Raw genomic sequence first — 26,366 nt, forward strand, 5'->3', positions numbered from 1 at the left:
AGGAGAGGAGAGGAGAGGAGAGGAGAGGAGAGGAAACGTACTTTCTGTGGCATGGGTGAGAGCACAGGGTCGTTCTGCACAATCTTCCCCTGCCCGTTCAGACGGGTGACGTTTGCCCTTTTGCGGGCTAAGATGCTCAGCTGCTCGCTGCTCCGGCTCCAGGCTGTGCCCGCTGAGCTGCTGCCTCCTCTGCTGCAGGAGCTGCACCCGGGATTTACTCCACGACTTCCCGTGGCGAGACGCTGCCAGAAGTCCCCTCGCACGCCGAGGGCTGCCCTCGTCCCACAGGGCGGCTCCGGGGAGCGGCAGAGCCCTGCGAGGAGCCGCGGCCGGGAGCGCTGCTCCGTGGGCTGAGGCCCCCACCCCGTGTCCCGGTGCGGAACTGCAGCTCGCGTGGAGCCACGCCCGTGGGTGCGATCGGGCAGCACCCGGGCTGCGCCCACCGGGTGAATGCACCCCGGAAAGCAACCAGCCAAAGGCCTTCGTGCCCTGCAGCTTCATGGGCGGGGTTCGGAGGAGAGCTGCTGTGAGAGCCGCGGGTGCCTCGGTGGGTCCGTGAGGATCTTCAGCACCGCCCCCCCCCCCGAGCCCCCCGAGCCCTCCGTGCTCCAGAGCTCCATGGTGAGTCCGTCGGCTGCAGGATGCCCTGAGCCCGGAGCACCTCGTGCAAGGAGAGCTGCAGCCGAAGGATGCTCCGAGCCCTGAGCACGTTGTGCAAGAAGAGCTACAGCTCTCTGCAGCAGCTCGCAACCCAGGGGACCGCGGAGCTCCCAGCAGTGCCCTCCGCCCGGCTCCCAGCCCTGCGCAGCCATCAGGGACAGGTGTCCGCATGCTGCTTTCATTTCCCTTCCGCTAAGAGAGAACGTTTAGGATGCACATCATCGGACGGACGAACCGGCAGATGGCAGCAGGGGACAGAGGGACAGCGGGTCCCCACCGCGCTGCGAGGGGCGCGGCAGCGAGATGTCACCGGAGGTCGCTGCTGAGGTGGGAAAGGTTTGGGGCCATCCCGCTGCCGGCACCAGGGACGGATCCTTCCAGCAAAGGAGCGGCAGGGAACATGCGGGGAACGGGCCGCGTTTTCTGGAGGGATGCAGATGAAAGGATGCTGGAAGAAAGAGAACCGCGACGGCAGCAGCACCTCAGAGATCTTTTGGAGGTACCCACCAGAGTCTGCTCATCTCCACCGGACCCAGCAGCTCTGGGGATGGGGGCAAAGCAGAGAAGGGCAGGGGATGGGGATGGGGATGGGGGCAAGGATGGTGACAGACGCAGGGAATGGCAGGCAGCCAACGTGTCCTCTGAGAATGGAGGTGGGGAAAGGTAGATGTGCTGAGCTGGGAGGGCATTGCTACCAACTGTCCTCTTGCAGGAGGTGTGCCAGGGAGCTGCACCCTCACCCTGGAGGTGTTCAAGAAGCATTTAGACGTTGACCTGAGGGACGTGGTTTAGTGGCAAATGGTGCTGGTAGGTGGATGATTGGACTGGATGATTTTGGAGGTCTTTTCCAACCTTGCTGATTCTGATTCCCTTTCAGGTTCCAGGGCAGGTGCAAAGCAAGCCAGGACGGTGGGGAGGTGCCACGTGAGCAGCCTTTTGTCACCCAAACTAGGAAGGAACAAAAGAGCTGGATTTTTTTCTGGCGGAGGAAACGCTATTCAACATTTCTCGCAGGCTGCAATACTGCACTGCAAGGGATCACACAGCACTGGGAGCTGTTTGTAGCAGAAAGCTGTCTGTGCCAGGGCACGTGCAGGTGACCCAGCACAGCAGCAGGAGCAATGCCTGGGCCATGCCAGGGGGGGCAGGGCAGGAGGGGCAGGGCCAGGGGCACGCAGGGCAGCCCTGGGTGAGAATCAGAGTAAACACAGGACCTCCAGGCAGGAGAACCCCCTGCCCATTCTGCCCTACATAAATCCTTAAACGTCACTTAACTCCACCTCCCCCAGGGATAAGTTTCACTCTGGTGCTCTAATTCCCATTTATTTTAAAGCTGCTCTGTGTTTGGAAAATCCTCCCAGGTCCCATCGGCATTTTGAGGCTCAGATTTGCAAATCTACGTGTTTAAATGTGACAATAACACAGGAGAGAATAAAAAGGGGAAGGGGAAGGGGAAGAGGCAGGGGAAGGAAAGAGAAGGGAAAGAGGGAAAGAGAGAAAGTGGGTAGGGTAGGGTAGGATAGTGTAGGCTGGGGTAGGGTATGGTAGGTATAGGTAGGTCAGAAAAAAACAAATTTTTAACTCTTCCCACTCCTTGATACTAAAGAATTTGGGAGCGGGAATGAGGAGAGCGGCCACCACCTGCCATATGCTTGTCACAGCCTTTTCTACCGCACACACCAGAGCACTTTGCCCAGGGTGCGTGCAGCATTGCCCCGCTGAGCATCTGGAGAATGCAGTCCCTCACCTGCCTTAGGGCAGGGGGAACATGGCTGGGTTTGGGGGCTGCAGCCCCTTGGAGCGAGGTGGGTGCCTCTGAAGGGTGCTCCCAGCCCCCCAGCCATGCCCGGGGCTGACCCAGCACCTCGCTGCCCGGACAGAGTGCGCTCCCGCTGCCCTCCCGCAGGTTCCCCTATTAAAAGGTTATAGCCACTTGAAGGCCACTTCAACCCGCTTAATACATACTTAATTATAATTAGGCTAGGATGACTGCCAAAAAGAGAGGGACTGCTGCAAAGTGCTCTGGGTAAGGCTTGGGAAAAGCCCGTGTCCTGCTGTTCTGCAGGTGATGTGTCCTCATCACCCCGAGCCCTGCGCCTGGGGACATTGCCACCCTCGGCAGCCTCCACCTGCAAATGGAGCTGAGCACAAATGCTGGAGGTGGGTGAACTGCTCGGCGAAGGCAGCAGCTCGGGAGCTGTGCGGACGCACGTTGCCATGACCCTGCTCCATGGAGCTGGAGCTCAGGGCTCCTCCTGCCCGGCCCCACACAGCCCCCTCCCGCCCGGAGCTCTGCCCAGGGCCGATCTCTGCCTGACATCGGCTTAAGGAGATCAAATTCCTTTTCACGACTCTATTCTGACTCAGCGGGGAGGAAAATCCCCAACCCAGAACTGTGTGTCAGCTCCCTGGCCTTTCCTGGGTCCCATAGGAAATCGTGGCCTCGGGGTCTCCTGGATGGCCCCGCTGCACTCAGAAGCCCCTCCGTGGGCCGTTTCCTTACACCAGAGCCAGACATGCACACTGAGCTGCTGCCAGCTTCGTAGTGCCCAGAGATCATCCTGCAACACAGGTGAGGAGCTGTCTCCACCCCAGTGAGCTATTTTAAGGGAACACTGGGAAGTGCTGGTGTGCTGCAGGGCTGTGAGCAGCACAGGGCGGCGAGCCCAGAGCCTGCAATGTCCTTTGCAAAGGGTGGGTTTGCACCCAGGTTCCCGAGATCCAGGTGGTGCTGGGGCCTTCCCAGCAGACCGAGCTCCCAGTTGGTTTTTCAACCTGGTGGCACCTCAGTGACGTTCTCAGTGTGCAGAAGACAGCCACGTTTTCCAGGCTGATCCACGTTATGTTTTGTTCTGCTACAAATCCGAATGAAGCCGTTGCTTCTGTGGGGGAGCACACAGCTAAATCAAGGGGTTTAGCAATTTCACCACCGAGGCGTGCCCCTGTTCCCATGGGCCCATTTGGTGCCTGCAGTGCAGCAGTCCCTGTAGGCATCAAACCCACCTGCCAGCCCCTGGGCTCAGCCATAGGGTACAGCCACTGCATGTCAGCCAGTTCTGCCCCGAATAAATCACGTATGGCACACAGAGCTTTCCAGTCTGCCGGCCCTAGAAGAGAAAATATAGTATTCCAGGGGCTTATCTCACTTGGTGGCAATTCTGGGTGTATAATTGAAATCCAAGTTAGTCATTAGAGGTTCACAGCGATGCTGAATAGCCCAGTGTTCAGTGGGCTCTGCCAGCCACGGCCAATTTACATTAAAGGCTTGATTCCTTCTACAGCCCACTTCTCAGCCCATGGGAAATCTCCCTGCTGCTTATTCCCTGTTTGCAAGGACAGTGTAGGTTAGGGTAAAGCCTTGCCTGGCTTTGCTCTCGCTGCTGCCAGCACTCTGCCCAGGGTCTCAGCGGGCTGACCCGGGCTGTGCCGGCCGTGTGCCCTCGGCTTAGTGTCAGCCACACACCTTGCAGTCAAGGTGTACCTGCTGCTCCCTAAATTGAGCGGTTTTTGCCTAAATGAGAGGAGCCAAAGGTGTGCTTTCCTGGGAACTGAAGAGAAAAGTGGGTGATGGGATGAGAATCTGTAATGTGATCAGGAGCTTATGTGCAAATGATATTTGCTTGGGAGCGAAGAGTAAATATCAGAGTAATAGTAATAACAATAATTGCCAAAGAGCTTTCACGGGGAGGAACTAAATGCCAGGAGCTGACGCTGCTGGTGGAGGCATCGGGAAGCTCCTTCTTGCCACCGCCCCAGGTGACCCCGTCTGCCAGCGCCCCACACCTCTGCGAGTGCGCCCCAGGGAGGTGGTTGAGTCACCATCCCTGAATGTGTTTAAAAACCGTTTGGATGTGGTGCTCAGGGACATGATTTAGCGGTGGGTTGTTAGAGCAGTATGGTTAGGTTGCGGTTGGACTTGATGATCTTGAAGGTCCTTTCCAACCTGAGCAATTCTAGGATTCTATGCACGGGTCTGGCTCGGAGTGCGAGCACCTGGGCTAGAGTGGAATGGGGCTGGGCGGGACTGGGAGGGGTGGGACGGGACGGGCGGTTCCGGCTCTGATCCCGGGAGCCGCGGAGGTGAAGGGGACTGGGCCCGGGTGGGGGCACAGATGAGCCCCCCGGAGTCGCTCCCGGTGCCGCACCTGCGCTGTGACACAGGGAGGGGTGTCCCGGGGCCGCCCCGGCGGTACCCGGCATTCAAAGATCGCGGAGATATTTTCACACCTCAAATCGACGCACCCCCCCTCCCCCCCCCGGCTCCTACACACACCCCTCCCCTCCAGCCCCCAGGGCCTTGATTTAGCCCTTGGTAATTAATTTGGCATTTCAGAATAGCTACTGGGCTGGATAATGGCCTCATTCATCTCCCCAGCCTAATCTGAACAGAATCTGGAAGAAAAGCTTTCAGAAAGACAGAAACTGCCATTCGGCAACGGCTCAAAAGAACTGTCACTCCGGGGGAATAAATCGCTCCTGATTATTTCAACCCGGGTCTTCTCTGCCTTTCCAGCCGCTCTCGGTCCCGGCGGGGGGACGGCCCCCAGATATTGGGGAGGGGAAGAAGAGCCGCTCGGCCCCCCCCCCCCCCCCGCCTCCAGCCCAGGGCAGGGCGGTGGCAGGGGGAGGTGGGCCCGGGGCAGCGCATTGTTCCTGAGGAGGTGGACGAGCTCCGGAACCCGAAGAGATTTGACTTTTAAAACAGGCTCCGAGCGCCGCGTTTCCCGGCCGAAAACCCTTCGCTCCCCTTTTTCACCAGGTTCCTCCCAGCCAAACCTGGGGGAAAGGTCCGCTCCTCCCCGCCCGTCCCGTCGGGGCTTCCGGTCCCGATCCCAGGGATTCTCCGGTCGCGAAGCTCCGCGTCTCCCGCGCTGGTGCTTAACGGTGGGCAGAGCCAATCCCAAACTGGGGTTGGGGACACGGCCTGCCCCTCCCGAGCATCCCTCGGTGGGTTCGGCCCCAGCCCTCTGGCCCCGACGGGGCGGCAGGATCGGAACCGGCCCCGGGGAGTGCGCTTCGTTCTCCGCCGCGCTGCTTACCCGCATTTAATAGCTCGAGGGAGAGGTAATTAGAGGAAAGCCTCCGTAAATCACGTTAATGACCGCAAGAGCCATTAGAAACTCCGGGGGTTGTGAAACGCCGAATACACGGGGCCGGGGGACACAGTCCTTCCTGGCTCGGCAGCGCCGGGTGGTTGTTAAATGAACAGCCCGGTAATGAGATTAGACGGCACCGCGGGCCGTGGGGGTCGGACAGCCGCCAGAGGGGCACCTGCTGCGCACCCAGGCCGCCCCCGGGTCCTTCCCGTAGGAGCCCCGCACACGGCGTCTCTGTGGGGAAGGGCCGGTCACGGACACGAGCGGCTGGAGAAGAAGCGCCGGGCACGATGCACGGACACGACGCCGACAACGCGCAGTGAGGGGGGGGGAAACCTCCACTCGGCCGGGAGCAGCCGGGCAGCGCCTCCCGAGGGGGCCCCGACGGCTCCGAAACCCGGGTGGGCTCGGGGGGTCCGGAGCAGAGAGAGCGTCGGGTGCGGAGGGGCTGCGTTCAGGGGAAGAGTTAACAAATCCCAGCAGCAGCGGGGCAGCTAGGGGGGGCCGGGGGGAGCGATGGGGGCAGGGAAGCTGTGGAGCCCCGCTGCCCTGCAGGGAAGGCGGTTGCATTGCCAAAGACGCCCCGCTGGGCAAGCAGGCCCGGGAGCAGATTAATCAGGCACTAATTCAATTTACAACAACCACTTTTATTCAGCTCGGTGGCAAGGAATTCAAAGCGGAGAGAGGGGCGGGCGGAGGGGAGGGGGCGGAGGCCGGCGTGGGGCTCACCGCTGCCCGGGCAGCCCTGTCGCCTCGGGCCGTCCCGTCGGGGCTGGCAGCGGAAGGGCCGCGTCGCCGTGCCAGGACTCGGCCTCTTGAGTGACACGGCGTGGGCAGCGCTCCGAGAAAGGGCACCTCCGTTGGAAAAATAAAAGTGCCCTTTTAATGAAGGGGAGCGGCTGCGGGAGGCAGGGGGCCGAGCAGGGCGGCCGCTCTCCGGGATGCTCCGCCGCTCCCGGGGATCCGCACCGGCCCGTCGGGGCGGCCGGGGGCTACGAGCTGGGGGCGGGCGGGGGGCTCGGGGGTCTCCCTCACCCGGGGTCGGGCTGGGGCTGTCGGTAAGTGCTTTCTTTCCCAGGCTCTGGGCAGGGACCCGCCGGGCCGGGAGTTCCCCGAGAGCGGCACCTGCATGAGGAGAAGGCTTTGCCAGGGCCTCGGCAGTGTTCGGTCTGCGTTCGTGGGCAGCCCCCGCCGTGCTGAGGGGTCTCACGTGCGGTGTGTCCTGGAAACCGGGAGAGGAGGGGATCCCGCTGAGCGCGGGGGGCAGAAGGCCCGGTCCCGTCCCTCCCGGTGCTCTGCCCGAATCCCCTCCAGCTGCCGGAGCGCGCAGCCCCGGCCTTCCCCCGCCCCGTCCGGGCTCAGGACGAACCGTGGGGCGGGGGGACTCGCGGAGAGGGGGAAGCCGGGCCCGTCCCCGCTCCCTCGGAGCGCCCATCGCCGTGGAGTCGGGGCGGCCCCCCGGGCCGCGTCCCGCTCCCATCCCCCCCCTCCCCATACACACACCCCGACGCCTGTGCGTGTCTCTGGCTGAGCCGCCAGTGGATGTCGTTGTTCTGTTCCTTGAGCGCAATGTCACTCCTTTAGCATGACCTCAAACGCGGCGGGGGCTGGGACCGCCAGTCATTCTCCGTGCGAGAGCCGGGGCGGGAGGCAGGCGGGACCCAGCCCCGCCGCCAGCGGCACTTTTGTGGGGCCGTCGCCTCTTCGCTCTCCCTTTCTCCGCGGGGTCTGGCCGCGGGGCGGGCGATGCTCCGCGCTCCGTGAGCCGCGCACCGCGCACCGCCTCCGCCGGCCGAGCCGCCCCGCTCAGAGCCCCGCTGCGCAGCGCACGATGCCGCGGAGGGGCGCGGAGGGGCCGCTCGCCCTGCTGCTGGCGGCCGCGTGGCTGGCACAGCCGCTGCGAGGCGGCTACCCCGGGCTGAACATGTTCGCCGTGCAGACGGCGCAGCCCGACCCCTGCTACGACGAGCACGGGCTGCCCCGCCGCTGCATCCCCGACTTCGTCAACTCGGCTTTCGGCAAAGAGGTGAAGGTGTCGAGCACCTGCGGGAAGCCGCCGTCGAGGTACTGCGTGGTGACGGAGAAGGGCGAGGAGCAGGTCCGCTCGTGCCACCTCTGCAACGCCTCCGACCCCAAGCGCGCCCACCCGCCCTCCTTCCTCACCGACCTCAACAACCCGCACAACCTGACGTGCTGGCAGTCCGACAGCTACGTGCAGTACCCGCACAACGTCACCCTCACGCTGTCCCTCGGCAAGAAGTTCGAGGTGACCTACGTGAGCCTGCAGTTCTGCTCGCCGCGCCCCGAGTCCATGGCCATCTACAAGTCCATGGACTACGGCAAGACGTGGGTGCCCTTCCAGTTCTACTCCTCGCAGTGCCGCAAGATGTACGGCAAGCCGAGCCGGGCCGCGGTCACCAAGCAGAACGAGCAGGAGGCCCTGTGCACCGACTGGCTCACCGACGTGTGGCCGCTCTCCGGCGGCCTCATCGCCTTCAGCACCCTGGACGGCCGCCCCACCGCCCACGACTTCGACAACTCGCCCGTGCTGCAGGACTGGGTGACGGCCACCGACATCAAGGTGACCTTCAGCCGCCTGCACACCTTCGGCGACGAGAACGAGGACGACTCCGAGCTCGCCCGCGACTCCTACTTCTACGCCGTGTCCGACCTGCAGGTCGGCGGGCGCTGCAAGTGCAACGGGCACGCGTCCCGCTGCGTCCGCGACCGCGACGACAACCTGGTGTGCGACTGCAAGCACAACACGGCCGGGCCCGAGTGCGACCGCTGCAAACCCTTCCACTACGACCGGCCCTGGCAGAGGGCGACCGCCCGAGAGGCCAACGAGTGCGTGGGTGAGTGGCGGCAGGGAGCGAGGGGACGGGGACGGGGTCAGGGACGAGGCGCGGGGCTTCCCAGGACAGAGGGAGGGAGGGGAGGACCCGGCGGGGAACGGCCGGGGAGCGGGAGCGGGAGGCGTGGGGACATCCAGGGACACGGGGAGCGGAAGTGCGGGGCAAAGGAGGGGACGCCGAGGGGCCGCTCGGGGACACACGCGAGGAGCGGGGAACCGGGAGTACAGGGATGGAGCCGCGGCAGCCGGGAGTGAACTGGTGAGGAGCTGCGGGACCCGGGGTGTGGAGCGAGGATCTCGGGAGAACGTGGATGGACGGCGGAGGACGGGAGTTTGGAACAGGGTGTGGGACAAGAGGCAGCGGCGGACCCCGCAGTGCGAGGCGGGGGGTAAGGAAGGACCCGGAACGCCGGGACGGGGGCACCGGGGCTGGCACGGCTGACGGCACGTGGGGAGCAGAGCAAGGCACAGCGGGCGGAGGGAAGAGCAGGACAGGGAACATCGAGGGGATCGGCACGGGGAGAGGGGACGCGGAGGACAGCGGTAAAACCCCGTTCGTGCGCGAAGCAGCTCGGGGATGCGCGGGTTGGGGCCGGCAGATGAGAGGATCCGCAGCTCGGCACGGAGCGGGGAGCGGCCCCGGTCGCTGCTGGGGGAGGAAGGTGGCCGGGCACCTCTGCCGAGCCCGCAGCCCCCGGCACGGCCCCGCAGAGCCTCCGCGGCTCCGGGCCCGGTGCAGCCGCCTCGAGCTGCGGGAGGCGGCGGGGGTACGGGAACCTGCCCTGAGGCCAACGGGCAGCGCCGGGCCGAGCCGATTCGCTCCGTTTCGGGAGAGGAATCCGCGCCGTCCGCGTTGAAAGCGAGCTCCGGGGCTGTCCCCGAGGGGAGACGATGCGTCCCTGGGCAGGGCTGAGGGGCTGGGGCTGTTTCTCCGCACCCTCTACCGACGGCTCCCCGCAGCCTCAAGCCCTCGTTCCTCGTTTTACGGGGCCGTGCCAGTCCCTGCGTGTGCCGGGGGCTCGGGGTGACCCACGGCGGCTCTGGGCTGCGTCCCGGACTCGGCTCGGCTCGGATCTCCCCTCCGCGTCCCCGGCATCCCGCCGCCCGCAGCCGCCTTGTTTACGCGGAACACGGCTCCGTCTTCCAAAACATTCGCAGCTCCGACGATAGGGAACAAAAAAAAATCCACCAAAAAAACGGAGCGGCAGAGTTAGTTGGGCTTTTTTTTTTTTTTTTTTTTTTTTTTTTTTTTTTTTTTTTTTTTCCCAAATCACAATCAGATGTGTCCCTTGCAGAGAGGGTAATTTCTTCGCCGGCGCCTTCAACGCCGAGGCACGGCCAAGGCTGGCAGCGACCGCGCGTTACCGGGGTCAGGGCGGGGGATGCGGGTGCCCGGCGCTGTCCCGGTGCCCGGCGGTGCTCAGCCCCAGAGGCTCCGGTCCCCCCGGGCTGCGGCTCCGAGGATCGGCTGTTTCCCAGCTCCCGGGTGGGGGGGGAGGAAGCGGGGAGCAGTGCCCGGGTGTGCGAGCAGCGCTGAGCCATGATTTGTCTCCGGGTTTGCTTTCCTCTGACCGGCAGCGGACAGGGCATTTCGCACCGTCCACACCTCCCATCTCACAGCCCGGGGCAGGTTCCCTGGTTGCAGAAAGCATGCCGTGAAATTCAGTGCCCCGTGGTCACTGCCGCATTCCTGGGCTACTCGGCAGTGCCCCAAAATGTTCCCAAAAATGCCTCTGTTCAGTCACTGCCCTGTGCACCTACCATCTCCCCCCCTTCCCGTTTATTTCTGATCAAGTTCCCAATTTCCAGTAAAACGGGACCTTGTGCCAGGCTCTGCCTTGCAGACCACGCGCAGTTCAGACTTTTGCAAATGAAAATTGCCAACTTTGCTTCCTTTTCCTCGCAGTTTGCTGGGAAGTGAGTGTTTCACAATAGCGAAACTCCAGTAAAACCATTTCCCATAGTCCCATTTTTGCTGCAGATTCCTTGGGGCCGTACCTACCAGACTGCAACACCGACCTCAGCCAAACAACTGCATCGCCCAGCCAAGCCCACACTGCCTGGAATAATCCTCCTAGATAAAGATCACAATAAACCCATTCAGCTCCCACCCACTTGCTCATGACCGACAGCCCACCCTGGTTTCTCTCCTGAACCCGGAGGAAATCAGCCTTTGCTGACCCTCGGGGTGCAGGTGCCGGGCAGGGACCGGGGCTGGGCAGCGTGCGGCTGCTGGTGGTGATGCTGTTGGCTGCACACTGAGGGATCTTCACCTGCACGGCTGGAGGAGCCCTGTGCTGAGGGAGCAGGTGAATTCCCCAAATCCGCTGAATTTGCCCCCGGCCCATCGAGTGAGAACTGGTTACGGCTTTTCCTTTGACTTTGCTCTTTTTGGGAGAGCAAGCTGAGTTTTTAATCAAAGAGAAAAATGACAGGATGTGTCTGCTTTGCCTGAAAATTGGGGTGTTTTCTTCGGTGATCCCCTTCCCCCTGCCAAAACGGAAACTTTGTTCCCGTTCATGCTTTTTTTGGGGGCTGAAACAGAAACACACTGCAGTTTCTGACAAGAAATCAAAATTTCCCACGGGAATGTTTCTCAGCAGCCAGATCGAGTTTTTCTTTATCACCTCTCGCTGACCACAAGAGCCCCGCGCAGGGCACGGGCTGGCCCTAGGAGATGTCCTTCAAGGGTAGAAGGAGCCCCGCCAACAGCACTCTGTGCCACAACAGGTTCCCATCAGCATTACCTGGCACACTGCTGCTCCACGCGGAGCTTGGCCTCGCAGAGTGGCTTTGGCTGGGCGCCTGGCAGCTAGCGGGCTCCGGGGAGGACACAGCTTGGAGGAGAGCGGCTGCAATCACTGACAGGCGGGGAGATCTGCTCTGCATCCTTCCTCTCCCCTGCACTGTGCTGCACCGCTCAGCCCAAACCCCAGCTCATGGCCAACCCTTTGTGTCCCCTGTGAGAGGAGCCTGCAGCTGGGAAAGGCTTGAGCTGAAATGCCTGCAGAGCTCTGTTGCTGGTGAGCTGGTGCGGATGCACAGAAGTGCAGCTGGGGATGCATACTTAGGGAAATCCATCCAATGCAATCAACACCACCCCACAATTTCTCATGACGCAGACAGGATCTGCTGTGAAAGCCTTCAGAAAACCCCCTTTCACTCGCACAAAATGCCACTAGTGCATTTTCCAGACGGCGCGGGCTGCAGGCGCTTTGGGAACCACCTCCTGCCGCCGTTCCCAGTGCTGCCCCGAGCGCTTTGCGGGGAGATGCACCGGCACCTGCACATCACTCTGACGTCAGCGGGGTCTGCAGGTGCTGGGCTCCTCTCGGATTTTGGCCCTGTGTTATGCCTGGAGAGCACTGAACAATAACGAGTGCGGCTGCAGTGAGAAAAAGGAAACATATTGTGTGTTCAGATATGGGATTTGGCACCCGGTGTGCAGCGCTGGTGTCAGGCTCTGCTCCACGCTGCGTGTGGTGGTGGGTTCCCAGGCTGCCATGTGTCTGTGTCAGAGCGGTTTGTGAGCCGGCCTCTCCTCCTGCTGAAGGGAAACGTCATCTCCGGCACTGGGAATTGCCAGGGACAGGGCTGCCATATTTCCAATGAGAAACTTCCTCCAGGCAGACTGGGGATGGACCGTTCTCATTTTGGTGGCAGTTCAGGGAGAGATTTGTGGGCAGTGTTACCTGCTGCAGCACCTGGGTTCCCCTTCATTCTCACCACAGCTGGGGAAATCAAACCCTCCAGGGCCTTCCCACTCCCACTGGCCACCCAATAGGATGAGGAGACAACTGGTGCTGATGGATGGCCCTGGGGACACCAGGGTGGTCCTGTGGCCATGCTCAGTCCCTGCTGCTCGCAGCAAGCTGCAGACTGGTTTTGGAGCGCTGTGTGCCCAAACCTCCTGTTACCTGCAGAGGACACAAGGGATGCTCAGCATTCCTCATATCCAGGTTTGTCTCATTCCCTCGTGCCTCAGTTTCCCCTGGCCCAGACACCAAAGCACGGCTGCACGTGGGATGGGGGCAGAGAAGGAGTGAAGCAGCAGCACAGCATCCCTGCAGCTGGAACACAGCCCCCACGGGCTGTACCCTGCTCCCATCCCAGCGCCCAGCTCCCATGGGTCATTCTGCATGGGGAATCGCTCTGGGTGCTGTAGCCATAGAAATATGAGCCCATAAGCGGCCGAGACTCCCATTGTAGCTTCCCAAGCGGGCCCTGCATGGGCAGAGCTTTCTCACAGGCTTTTCTTCTCAGGAAGCTTAAAGTTAAACTGATTTCCAACAGAAAGGTTTTTACACCAACAAACAAACAAACAAAAAAGCGCAGTTAAGGCTAAAACAAAACCAGGCTTGGCACTCGGGGTTGGACACTTGCCTTCCCTTGAGCTTGTCCACGACTAATCTCTGCCCTCCTCTTTCTGGGCCAACGCATGTCATCCTCATTCAGCCAGCACTGTCCTCGCCGTGCAGACTCCCTGTGACCGCCCGGGGGGACGCGCTCCCAGCCCCGCAGAGCGAGAAGCACACGGCCCCGTGTGAAGCTCTCCCAGGCTCACACCTTCCTGCTGGGCTGTGAGTACTTAGGATATTTGTGTTGCAAATGCATCATAGAATCACAGGACGGCTGGAGTCAGAAGGGACCCTTAAAGGCCATCTGGTCCGGCACCCTGCACAGAACAGGGACACCACAGCTCTGTCCCCTGACCTTGGGTTTGGGGCTGTGATGGGTTTCCATTCTCCTTTGAAGGGTGGAGGAGGTGCAGGTTAGGGTGAGCCCTATGTTGCTGTCAAACAGCAGAAATAACCCCAAACCATCCCCAGGACCACCAGGTAGCACGGTGAGCCCCTCCTAGTGAGCACTGACAGCTCTGCCTGCAGCGTCCTTGTCCCTGCAGGATCGAGCTCTGAGCATGCAAGGGAACTTCACCACCCCCAGCTCAACCCCGTGTATCTGTGGCATCTTCCTGACTGCACCAAACAGAGTCACCCGAAGGGACAGACACACACCCAGAGCACACAGCGCTTCATCCGGCCAACAGCGTGCTGAGATATCCCCCAATGGGGAGGTGACAGGCAGGCTCTTAAGGAGACCTCTCACTAATAGCTTTCGTTTATAGGGGGATTAGGATGCCCTGGGGACTGATAAGGAGGCAATGAGGCTGTTCCTGCGGCAGCTTGCAGCTTGCTGGGGATGGAGCAGTGTGGCTCTGCCACACACCCGCTTGGCTCCTGCGCTCCTGCGGGGAGGGAACGTGGTGCTGCAGGGGTTATCTGGTGAAGGAAAGGGTCCTGAGCTGGGACAGCACGGGCACCTGTGTTGGAAGGGGCAGGGATGGGGGAGGCACACAGCTTGGCTGGGACATGGGTTTATAGATTTGTGGATTTATGGATTTATTCCATTGGTGCTCAGAATTTAAGAACTGATGGAGTGATAAGGGGATTGCTGTGTGTGCTGGGGATGGTGCTCAGCACCCAGGGTCTCTGCTGGCATAGGCAGCCCTGCCGCACTGAAGGCACCAGCCGAGCCCAGACCGCTGCTGTGCCCTTCTTGTGCAAAGTGACCTTCACTGCAGAGTGCAGTGAGAAGAGCAGGGAAAGAGCCCATTGCCACATCCTGCACACAGCTCCTAAGGCAGAGACAGTGCAGGTGGGAATTTCAGTTTCACCTGGAGAAGGACAAAAGCAGAGTGAGGAGCAGCAATGCTGGGCAGCAAGGCAGGCTGTGAGCAGCTGGGCTCTGCAGGGTGGTGTGGCACGAATCCATCCTGACCTGCAGCAGGGAACTGCTGGGATGGGAAGTGCTTTCTGGGTGCAGAGAAGCTGAGCTGCTGCCTATCTGCTCTGCCCCATCCCTGCCCTTACACCCCCACCTTCGAACACTGGGCTCATGGATTTGGATGGAAAGATGCAGAACCCATATCATCTTCCCCGTGTTACCTCATCAGCTGATCCTTACCAGGCTCCATGCTGCGGGACCATGAGAATCATCACCATCCCTGCTTTATTTCAACCAAATATGACTTGATTTTCATGGCAGCAATGAGGGGTGAATTAATGTCCCATCTGGATCCAGCCGACTGGATGTTTGGGGTCCAATCTAAGCAGTCACATTGTAGCAGATGCAGGGAGCAGGCACAATGCATTTGATGGGAAAAAGGGATTTTTGGCACCCAGCAGCCTGATGCAGCACCTCGGTTCATTCTTGCAGGGAGACAGTGGAGAAATGATGGGAGAAATGGGAAGATGGGAGAAATGGGAAGATGGGAGAAATGGGAAGATGGGAGAAATGGGAAGATGGGAGAAATGGGGTGCTTTTACAGATCACCCATGGCAGTGCTGAGCATCCTCGGGACGCTGGACCCCCCCAGACTGGCTGTTTACCCTCCCATCCTCCCGTCCTTTTGCAACAGGGAGTTGGTTCTGCTTAATGTCAGAGATCGCACCGCGATTAGCGAAAGCCTCGTGAAATGAAATCACTTTGCTTCAAAGCGTCCCGGGGAGGGGGAGCGTCCCTCTGGCAGCGGGGACGGCCGAGCGGATATTGCAGGCAGCCTGCTAGCCAGCACTGCAGCGCGCACAATTGGGCTCTGACAGTGTGAAGGCAAATACAAACAGCAGCTTGTGTTTGCACACAAAGGCTCTGTGCACCAGGATCCCCGGCCCTGTGCTTTACACCCTCGGCTCTCGGGCAGAAAGTGCTGGGAGGGTGGGAGGGAGGGAAACGCCGCTGAATATTTAGAAATGAATTGAGCTGTGCAAACATGCCGCGGGGAAGCTCGCGGTGCAGCGCTTTGGATCAGCTGCCCGCCGGGGCTGGAACACAACCGCTGGGCTTGAAAGGGCGACTTTCACGCTGAAGCAAAACCGGACAAAAGAAGATAAATGAAACGGGCTCCCGGCGGGGTTTGGTTTGTTTGTTTTTGTAACTCGGCTAATATTCCCGCGCGATTCAGCCCAGCCGCCCGGTGCCTGTCCTTCGCACGCTGCTCGTAAATTGAGGTGGGCAGCAGTGTGGGGCAGGGGGGACCGCAAAGTTATCGGGGGTGTCATGGGACAGGGAGTGGGGGTGATACCAATTCATCATGCGGCCAAGCACAGCGCATCCCAGTGGTTTTCATGGATATGTGGGTGCCGGCAGGAAGTGTGGGGGATGACTCCTGGGACAAACCACGGGGAGCTGTGGGGAAGGCCCCACCCCGAGCCCCAACACTGGGTGAGGAGCGGGGCTTATCCCTGCTGCCTCCTGCCATGGACTGCAGCCGGGTGTCACCAGGCCGTCAGACAGCCCTGCTAGGCAGAGCCAGGCTAACAGCGCACCCAACACTCTCTTGTTTTCGAAGGAAAGGCCTTGCTCAGAGCAAGTCTGTTACAAACCTGTCTGTTCCCAGGATTCCGGTTAGCACTCTGGAAGCTTAGCAATCCACTGAATCATAGTTTTGGTCAAATCAAACCTTTAAAACGTTACATGGTGCTTAATCTTACACTCCGTAGCATTCCCTCTTCCCAAGCCTCCATGGAGCCACCAAACGCTCACGGCGATTTGGCAAACCGATCCCTCCAGCGATGCGGGTCCCCCCCCCCAAGTCTCCACTTCAGCACGTTCCACCCAATCAATAAAGAAACCCCATGGCCACAAAACCCCAGACAGCCCGTCACGTGCGCGGGGCGGCCAAAGAAATCCCCGTTGGTGACCAATGGACGTCCCCAGGAATGAAAGGCGAACAATTTGTCGGCAGCCCACGCACTTGAAAACGAATGATCCAAATTATTCAGCGAGTCTCCCCGGATAGTGAACCCATTGAAAGAGGATGGAGACGGAGCCATAAATTATTCATTACCGAGCAGAGAACGAAATGCATATAATCATAACAATAATAATAACAACAACGCCAATAGCAGCAGCTCGGCGAAGGGAAGCGGGGAGGCATGAAGGCACGCAGACTTTGTTTTTCCTTTATTCCAGCAGCCCCTTGGAGCAGCTGTCTGATATAAAGGGATACAAAGTGGGTGTACATTTGGAATGAATGCACCTATTGCCAGTAAGCAGGCTGGCTTGCCTTGACCGTGGTGATGCTGTTTGTGCTCAGGTCCTGGGCTGTGAGCAGGTCCCATTCACTCGCATGGGGTGCCATGTGCCGAGGTCCATCCTTTTGCCACCCCTGGGACCCAAGGTCTCCTTATGTCACCTGTTATGTGGGGTCCCTCCCTTCCCCGGGGGGCTCCCCGTGGAGAGCTGGGCCGTACAGAAGCCCCAGAAGCATTGACATGCTCCCACTGTGTCGCACAGCGCCCGGCTACCGCACTGGCATGCCAATGAGTTCCTGAGGGGCTCGGCCGTGGCACGCGGCCATCTCCTGCTGCTTTCCCACCGGTGGCCCCGTGTTGGCAAGGAGGAGCCGTGGGGTCCCTGTGCCACCAGCGGGCTTCCTGCACCTGCCCACCTCATCTGCATCCCACTGCCGTGTGTCCATTCATAAAAATCATGCTGGGATTCAGCAGGTCGGAGCAGGAAGGAGTACCCCCAGAGGTGGGGCTAGATCCCACTGGGATCGTCTCTGTGGTTGGATCATGGAGCGCGGGGATCCCCGCTCCCAGGGAGGGGTTCCTGGGGTGTGGAGCAGTGCAGCTGTCAGCACCAGCCGCGCTTTGGTGCAGTAAATCACCAACGAGAAGTCACACTTCTGGCCTCGATTCTGCCCACAGCTATGAGTGACAGCAATCAGAGGCAAAACCCATTGCAACCCATATGTTCACCTTTTGGCATTAATTTCTCTTGGTAATTTCTGTGTAATTACACAGCATTGAAGGCTGATTATATGCTTCCTCTCGTGGGCCACTAATACTGCTGCTCCAGCACCAGAGGTGCGCTTTGCAGCCTGCAAACCTACAGCCTCCAGCACAAGGGCATGGCCCGGGCTGCACCCCCTTCCCAGGGGCTCTGGTCCCCTGCTGCGTCCTCAGGTGAAGGTCCCAGCCAGCAGTGGGGCACAGTGGGCACAGGACACGCAGTGCTCACATGAGCCACCAAAATACATGGGATGTATCTTGTACTGAGCAGGGCTGGAATCACCTGCTATTGCCATTGCAACAGATGCTCTCTGACGGCAGCTGAGCAGAGCGGCTCGTCTCCTGAGCAATAACCTAATTTATATCTCATAAGACAGTTTTATTCTCTGAATTAGCGATGCCGCTGGCCGTGCAAGCAGCGGGTCTGTGCCGCAGTGAGGACGCAGCCGTGCTCCAGCTCGAGTCAGGGGGAGTGGAGGGTCGTAAAGCAGCTTCTCGCGGCGGGTTATGGTGCCTATAAAATTAGTCCCGTTAGCAGCTCATTGAAATGAGCAATTTAAGTGGATCACAACGGCATCCCCTGCCCTGACCCCACCACGGCTTCTGTGAAATAACAGAGTTGGGCCGGATGGAAAGAGCAGAGGAACAGCGCTGGCTTTGCTTGCATCCAGCTCAGAGCTTTCTGCTGGGGCGTTTGGACTTGTTTAGTTATTTCTGCCTCGCCAATGTCTCAATTCAAACTTAATGGACAGAGAAAGGAAGCGGGAGGAGGAGAAATGATTTCCAGTTTTTCTGCTTTGGACGAAGCCCTGCTCTCCCCCTGCGCAGTTTGTTCTCCCGTCGGGGTTTCGGTGAACCGCCGGCAGCCGCTCTGCGCTCAGATCCACTTGGCCGGGGGAGCGCAGCCCCGCCGCGTGCACATTCCCCCTCTGCGGGAAGCACTTTGTGTGTCACTCCGTCACGTCTGAGCTTGGGAGCTTAACACAAATCCTCATGCTCAGACCCAGCTTGAGCCCTTTCTGCCGCAAAGCGCTGGCCAAGGCACCAGTCGTTGTTAGGTTTCAGAGTGAACGCTCCCTCGCAGTGCAGGATCAGCTTGTCCTGCGTGCCAGTGCCACCCCATCACCGTCACGGTGCTGCTCAGTGTCACCCAGTATCCACAAACCTCTGTTTTTGGGAGCAGGAGGACAGTGCGTGGTCTGGCTGAGTAGCCCTGTGGGCTCCCTCCTGGGAGACAGTGCCCTGAGAGCTTCATTTTTGGGAAGCCTTAACATCCCCGGCTTACCAACTGCTGAAAGAAAGGTCAGCTAATCCTCCGCAGAGTCTGAATGAATGCAGGCCCAGAAGTGAGATTACTAAAAGGGGACTGGGAGGCTGCATGGATACAGGGACCCTTCCCATAGTCAGGCATTGCTTTCTAAAGAAATGCAGCTTTTCTTTCAGTCCCCTTCCCCTGGGAGGAGGGGGTGTGCGCCCAGGTCCCCTCCCCCAGCGGTAGCCATTGCCTTTGGGAATGCCCCAGCTCAGCACGGGGAGCCCCAGAGAACTGAGTGCAGCCTGAGCGTCCCCACTGGGTACCCTACCCTGTTTTGGGAAGAAAACCCCGAAAAGCAGGATGCCTGCACCCCTCCTGCCTCCTTGTGCTATCTGCACCCTGAGCATGGGGTGATTCTGGTGACCCATGAGTGTCAGGCATTACAGCCATATCTACATCCTCACCACCCGCAGCATCCTCACCACCCATCACCCACCATGCCTCAGGTCCCAGCCCTGCAGGGGAGGGGGCACCGTGCCTGGGGTCGTGTGCTCAGCTCCCTCCTGGGCTGCAGCCCCTGGTCCTTTGTGAACCCCCAGGGCGATGACATGACAGGACCACTAAGGGTTGTTTTTTCTCCTGCAAATCAACTGTCCTCCTCAATTCTGGAGGAGCTGAATGCAGGCGAGGAGCAGCCCCCTGGGGTGTGGATGCACTGCGATGAGCCATGGTAACCTGGCTACAAGTGTGACAGCACAGACACCCAGATCCCGAGCCTCCTTGCCAGCCTCCCCAGATTGGGTATTCAGCCCACAGGGTTTTCTCTATTGACCTCGAAACACTGTTCTGCATGGGAGAATTTTCTTTCTTTCTCTCTCGGTAACTGCAGAACCAAGTGTTTCTGTTGGACCCTTTTGCTACCCCAGTGGCAAGCTGGCGGTGCAGCAGGGAGCCGCTTTCCCACTGGTGGGACTTCATTCTTGAGGCTCAGGGGCCAGTTAAGAGAAAGCAGGGGGGACCCTTTTTCCAGATGTGGCAGCTTCAGGGAGGTGGGATGCTCCATGTCCATGCACAGAGCACCTGGTGCCGTCACCTCCTGTGCAGCCGCCAGGTCCTGCCCTGTTGCCTTGCTGGGGACTGCTGATGGAAAACGTCCATCCAGGCAAAGTCCTCTAGGGCTAGGCTGAAGTGTGATTCAGTGTTGTAACAGCAGCTATGGGCACAGCTGTACCCATCCGTTCTGGTTGCATCAGTGATGCTGTTACAGGAGACTCCTGGAAAGCAAGTGCCCAAACAACAGCCAGGAAATACTTAAAGCCACCCCCAGCAGGTGAGATTAGCAGGCAGGGGAAGGTGTGGAGGTGACCTGCAGGGCTCAAGGAGGTGCTGGAGCCACCAGCCAGGAGGAGCACAGGCAGTCCCTTCCCACAGGGAGGGCAGGGGAAGAGAAGCAGGGCACGGCTGTGCCCGTGGTGAGTGTCCCTCCCTCCCTCCCCAGCCTCGTTGTGAGCACATCCCAGCATCCCCATCCATCCCTCCATCCCCTGCGCGGCTCCTGCTCTGCAGACGTTGCCCCCAGCTATTCAGCCGCTCTCCGGATCATTAAACATATTGAGCCATACCAGTCCTGTGACTGGTTAATTAGTAAAGAGTTGACTAATTAGTTAATCATGTTTACCGAGTGCTTTGAAAGTGCTCACTGTTATTATTTTTAATTATGAGGACGCCCTGGGTGCCGTTCACCTCCCCGCATGCCAAGTCCTGCAGGGCTCAAACCCTTTGTCTCCGCCACCCAAGCCCAGTTTTAAGATGGGAATTTGCCTCTTATCCCCTGGTTACCAGGTTTCCTTAACAGCCTCTTGTGTGGGATTTTAGAAAAGCCCCTCACAAATTCTCCGTATACCCTGGCACACTTAACTTGCTCTTTCAAAACCATCTTATCCACTAAGGAGGCAGGACTGGCTCTTGCAGAGCCATACACATTGATGGCTTTGTGCACACCTCACCCTGCATCCCCCTCTTGAACTTAAGGAAAGCTCAGCCCACATCCAGACCTGTGCCCCATCCCAGGCCCTGGGCACACCGGTCCCATCCAATGTGCAATGGATGAGCAGAAGAAAAGGGAGCTGCTCAGGAGGGGACGATTTGTTGAAGGGCAGGAAGAGGAAATGTGCTACAAAGATTTCATCTGCGGAGAAGAATGCAAGCAGGGTTGGTTAGTCAGGGAAGTGTCTTGGCATCTCTGAAGAAGGTCTAATAATCTTGGGGCTTTCTTCATTCGTAAAAACGTCATCAGCTCATTAAGCAATGTCATAAAGAGCCCCAGTCACCCCTTATCGCTGTGCAATCTGAAGAGGAGGCTTCTGGCCCCAGCTGCAGAAATAAGACCCACCTCTACTGTGCTCAGAGGGCGTCTGGCTCTGGAGCAGACAATAAGCTATAAAAATCCGATGGAGATGCCACAGGAGCAGGGCTGAGGAATGCTTCTGTCCCAGTGAGCTGATCAGCAGGGTACATGGCCAGCCAAGGTTTGCACTATGGGCATGACATGCCATGGTTGCTCAGTGCTACTCCTTCACCTGGGAGCCTGCAGTCCCCTTTCTGCAGCTAGAGGCTCTCCTATTATGTGTTCCTAGAAAGCTCACAGGGTACGGGTTTACCAACTCCAGACAATCTTTGCTTGAATGGCTGCTGCCGTCCTTGCTCCCCATTCCATGTAGATGTGGTTTTGGAGATATGGTCACACGGGTTGGGAAGGGCACTAAGGTCTCTGGTCCAAATTGTGGAAGGAGGTAGATGCTCAGTGCTGCAGCAGGTTGAATGACCCAATCGTCTCTTGGCCTTGTGCTCTTTAGGAGAAGTGCGTTCTTCTAGAGGTAATTCAACAGCACATAATTCCCCCACATGCTCTGAATGTCCTTCTCAGAAATTCTCCTTCCTTTCACAGCCTAGAACCTGGGAGTCTAGATGAGCGTTGGCTAAAATGTCTGCAGATAATGGGGATGAATCTCAGCCTTGAGATCCATAACTGCAACTGGCCGTGGTGCTCAGCAGAAAGGACCTGGTGGTGCCAGATCCCATCTCCCATGTGAGCAGCACCAGAGCCCCTGGGAGGTGTTTGGGTATGGGGCAACCATGTGGCAATAGCTCACAGCTGTGTTCTCTGCACCAAAAAATGATCTCATTGTCATTAGTTTTAACAGCACATAAGTGGTAGCAGTAGTTCAATGACATCTGGATCCAGCTGCCCAGAGAAGCTGTGGATGCCTCATCCCTGGAGGTGTTCAATGCCAGTTGGATGGGGCCCTGGGCAATCTGGTTGAGGTCTGATTTAGTGTCTGGCAACTCTGCCCAGAGCAGGGGAGTTGGAATTGGATGATCGGTGACGTCCCTTCCAACCCAAACCATTCTATGATTCTGTGTTTGATTCTATGATTCCATGATCCTATGATTCTATGGTCTTCTATGGATCACACATCCAGGACATTTTCAAGTTGTTTTCACGAACTAACTAGTGTTGGCTAGGGGCTTACAAGTGGTTGGGATGGTTTGGAGCCCAAACCCTTGATCCTCTGTTGTGCTGCACCTTGTCTACCTGCTCACAAAGGTCAGAAGTCTCTAAGGTGCCCCGGCCCAATTTGCACTGTGGGCCCAGTGGGTTTTCAGTCCTCACTGTGCTCTGGGAGCTCTTCCTGCAGCTGTGGAGCCCCAGAGAGCCTTCCCCAAGCTCCCCGTGTTCCTGGCACTGGGATGGGGACAGCTCGCTTCCTCCAAGCCCTCCTGGGGCACAGCTCAGCCTGGCCAGCCGCTGCCTCACCATTTCCACCCAGCCTGCTAAATCTCTCCCTCTTCAAAAAGAAAGAGAAGCCAAGGAAGTCTGGAAGGGAGGGGAGACAAACACATCTGCACCTGGGAAATGTCATGTTTGGTTTTTCAGCTCCAAATGGGCAGCGACAGCAGCTCCGTGGGGGTGTGAGCAGGGGGAGCAGTGCAGATTTATGGCTGTGGGTCACGCTCGAGCTGAGCCAAGTATTCTGCCTAGCATCAGTTTTATGAACGAGATGAAGTGCAGAACCTCAAGTGCAGGCGTCCTATTAGAGGAGAAACACTGGGCGAGCAGGAACAGGGAGTGCACGACGAGAGGCCATCCTGCCCCAGCTGCGGGCTGGGTCTCTCTTCCAAGGCTGCATTTGGGCAGGTTGGAGATTGCAACCACCAAGCATGGCCAGGCGTCAGCAGGTCCAAGGTTTGGTGCCCTGAGCCCATAGAAGCCTTGTCCCATAAGCTTCAAGCAAAGCATCTGGGTGCTGAAGCAAACAGAAGTCAAGAACTGCCCTCTTTCAAAACAAAATAAAATCCACAGCAATTCACAGCTCTGCAGGAGGGAGTAATGTGAGATGGAGAACAGAAACCGCTTAGACAACTCCAAATTCAACACCCTTTTGGGCATTGAAATTACCACTCCAAGGGGATGCTGTAGAGATTGTCACAAATGTGCAGAGCATAAGGACCCAGATGATGCCAGGGCTTCCTTTTCTGGCTGGAACCCAGACTAAATTTCTTGTAAATTCAAACCCTTGTACAAAAGATTAAGCAAATTTACCAGAAAGTCACAGTTCTCAATGAGATAAATGCAATGCAGAAGTTTCTCATAGGCATGGGTGGATTATCACTTCATCGCAGTCTCGTACTGAAAGCCATGTTTCAGCTGGGCTTTGACATAATTGATGAATGACGCAATGGTGCATTGTGACTGTAATGCCCCCAGACTGCCTTCTTTGGCAACGCCTTTTGACTTACCTCTCCAAGGATGGGCGGCAAGTCTTTTCCTTTCCCATACGTTACAGTGATCAGCAAAGTCTTTGCAAATAGTAAGGAAGTGCCTTTAGTGCTGTGGCTGACTCTCCTCCATCCAACGCTTTTAAATTGAGGCATGTGATATTCTTGACTGATAGCTTTGCTGCGGCTCCATTAGACGCTGTGGGTTTGATGTAGATGTTGTAGTGGGGGAGTTTCTTTGCTTTGATTCAGTCCTCATGTCCACTTTGGCGGTTATCAGCTTGTGAATCTCTGCAAGAGGCCCCAGTGAGTAGCAAGGATGAGGTTCAGTGGAGCACCCTCTGGTTCGGTGTTTTGAAACCTGGTTCAGCAGTTTCTGCCACAAGAGCAGTATGCTGACACTACCGCGCCAAGACGTCTAGAAGCAGCTGTAGGGATTTACCATCCACCCTTGGAGATGGAAAGAGGAAAAATTCCTTTTATCTTTAGCATTTTGTGGGGTTCGTTTGGTCGGCACTGTTTGCTTGTGAGATGCAGTGAAAATTTCTGCTGGAGCTGGAGGAAAACAGTGGTGGGCAGGGCAGGAGGAGGCGATCCCATCAGCACCACTGCTCATCGGTCAGTAACAGGGTGGCATGTCTGTGACTGGTTTCCAGTTCTCTCTGGACCAGGGAGACTAATGGTCGCATCCTCTGAGCAAACAAAGCTTGGACCCCAGAGCTGCTTGGGTTGTGCATCTGAACACCAAGAACACCCAATGGGGGCCAGAAATTAATTTTAAGGTGTATTTATTCTATAGGTGCCCCTAACCCCTGTGCTCCTACCAACTTTTATACAAAAGAAAAAAAAATCCATTGTTTGTTTGTGGGCCTCTGTAGGGTCTGCTCCAAACTGAAGGAAGAGCTGGTGGCAGTCTCTTCTCCAGAGTTAATTGAAGCATTTCCATTGATCACAGTGGGAGCAGGGCAGATCCCTGAGTGGAAAATGCCAGCGTGTGGTTTCCTGTGTTCAGGAGAAGGCTGCTTCTCCGGCCATGCTCATTGTAAACAGTGCTGGGCCTGAGCTGCACAGATGCAGATGGCACAGCACTCCAGGTGGCCCACGGAGTTTCCATGCTGGCTGGGAGACTCGACAGACTGATTTTATTTTCTGAGGAAGCCTTAGTCAGAGCTCTGTTCCCTCCAGCATCACTTTTTAGCTTTTGGTCTCCACACCATGGCACTTTGTCAGCATTGCTGACCTACTGGCTCACGAGGTTAGTAAAGCCTTTTATTCAGAGCCTGCCAAGGGCCTCCAAGGGTGGCCAAGAAAGGTGGCAATGCTCCACCAACCCAACTGGGATGGGCAGTGATGCTCCTCCAGCCTGGCCAAGGCAGTGATGCTCTTCTAACCCAAGCAGAGTGGGCAGTGATGCTCCTCCAACCCAACCAGGATGGGCAGTGATGCTTCTCCAACCCAACCAGGATGGGCAGTGATGTTCCTCCAGCCTGGCCAAGATGGGCAGTGATGCTCTTCAAACCCAAGCATGGTGGGCAGTGATGTTCCTGCAGACTGTCCAGAGGGGGATGATGTTTCTTCAGAGGCTGTGGCTCTGCAGCAGGGTTTGAGCCTGGCCGAGGGTGGGAGATTTTTGTAGCCCCTGACTCTGTTTATCAAGTCTTGACCTGGACAGTGGACAGGGAGAGGCCATGAAGCTGGGGAACTTGTTTCTTATTTCAGGGAAGGTTTTTTTTGCTTTCTCTGGAATGGCCACGGTAGCAATTCCTACTTGATCCTTTTATTGTGGATGTGAAAGCTGCACAGATTTTGAGAAAAACTCAGCATCGCAATCTCCCTGTATCCTTTTATTAGAGTAAGACAGTCAAATCCACAGATGAAAAGTTCAGTTGATGCCACAATCCCATCTTCATAAGAAGGAACAGAGAGGAGTGGCAGTGGTGTCCTCAAGGCACCCTTCCTCCATGTGGCCTTTGAGCCACCTCCCTTGCAACCACTCAGAGTGGGACATGGGGATGGATGTACATCTGTAGGGCACAGTGCTCTGTGGGGACTTGTGGGGCTTTGTGCAGGAGGGGACAGGTGGAGCTGGGAGGAACTCAGTACCAAGTCAAATGAAAGGAGATCATTCCTCCAGCACTGAGCAAGCTGTGGAGCTCCTCCACCTTGGATATGGAGAAGACAAATTTGTATGGCTTCAAGGGGAGGCAGCAGGGAAAAAGGGAGAGGTTTTAGCATGAGGTAGAATGAGAGTGGATCAGAGAACTGCTCTAATGACATCTAGGGCTCATTTGCGTCTCGTTGTGTTTGTGCTGTTAGGAGAAAATTGAGCACTGTCCGCACACCTTGGGATCAGAGAGGGGCCACCAGCTCAGCCTTGTGCCTTGGGAGCAAAGCCCAGCGAGCACCTTCAGGCAGAAGAAATAATAGCAGATTACAGGGAGTCCCTGCGGTGGTGCTGAGCCTTCTTTGTGCCGCTGGTCCCCTCAGCCTCTGCTGCACAGGAAACCTGAGCTCCTCTTCCCCGTAGTGCTGACATGGAGTCACTGACAGGTTGCCCTTTCATCCACACCATCCTCTCCCCAGGACCCTTTCCATAGGCATTCTGATCCCACAGCTTGCCAGTGGTGGCCCGGAAAGGGACGGGTCCCCTCACGGGGTATGCATGGTCTGGGGAAGCTGAAGGTCTATTCAGCAGAAGAATGCCCCAAGCCAGCAGGTGGGACACAGGAACTCTTAATCCCAAATCATTTTTCCCATCGGCATCCTTTTTTTTTTTGGTTGTTTTTTTTGTTTGGAATTATTATTATTATGGCCAGCAGCGAGGCGTGGGCTCGCCGCCGAGGAGAGCGATATTATTCGCCTCCTTTTGTGCATGTCACCATGTTTGAATTGAGAAACAAAGGCGAGCAGCTTGTGCCTCCTGTTGG

At 57.9% G+C, this 26,366-nt stretch overlaps 1 protein-coding gene across 1 annotated transcript in view; it reads left to right on the forward strand.

Annotated features, from left to right (window-relative positions):
• The window catches only part of NTN1 (netrin 1), a 48,855-nt gene continuing 29,863 nt past the window's right edge, over positions 7,375–26,366 (forward strand). Inside the window, exon 1 of the mRNA XM_021414426.1 lies at positions 7,375–8,611. Coding sequence (XP_021270101.1) covers positions 7,588–8,611 — 1,024 coding nt within the window. The 5' untranslated portion in view covers positions 7,375–7,587. The remainder of the gene's footprint in view (positions 8,612–26,366) is intronic.

This window comes from Numida meleagris, chromosome 17 (assembly GCF_002078875.1).
Source record: "Numida meleagris isolate 19003 breed g44 Domestic line chromosome 17, NumMel1.0, whole genome shotgun sequence".
Taxonomy (NCBI): Eukaryota; Metazoa; Chordata; class Aves; order Galliformes; family Numididae; genus Numida; species Numida meleagris.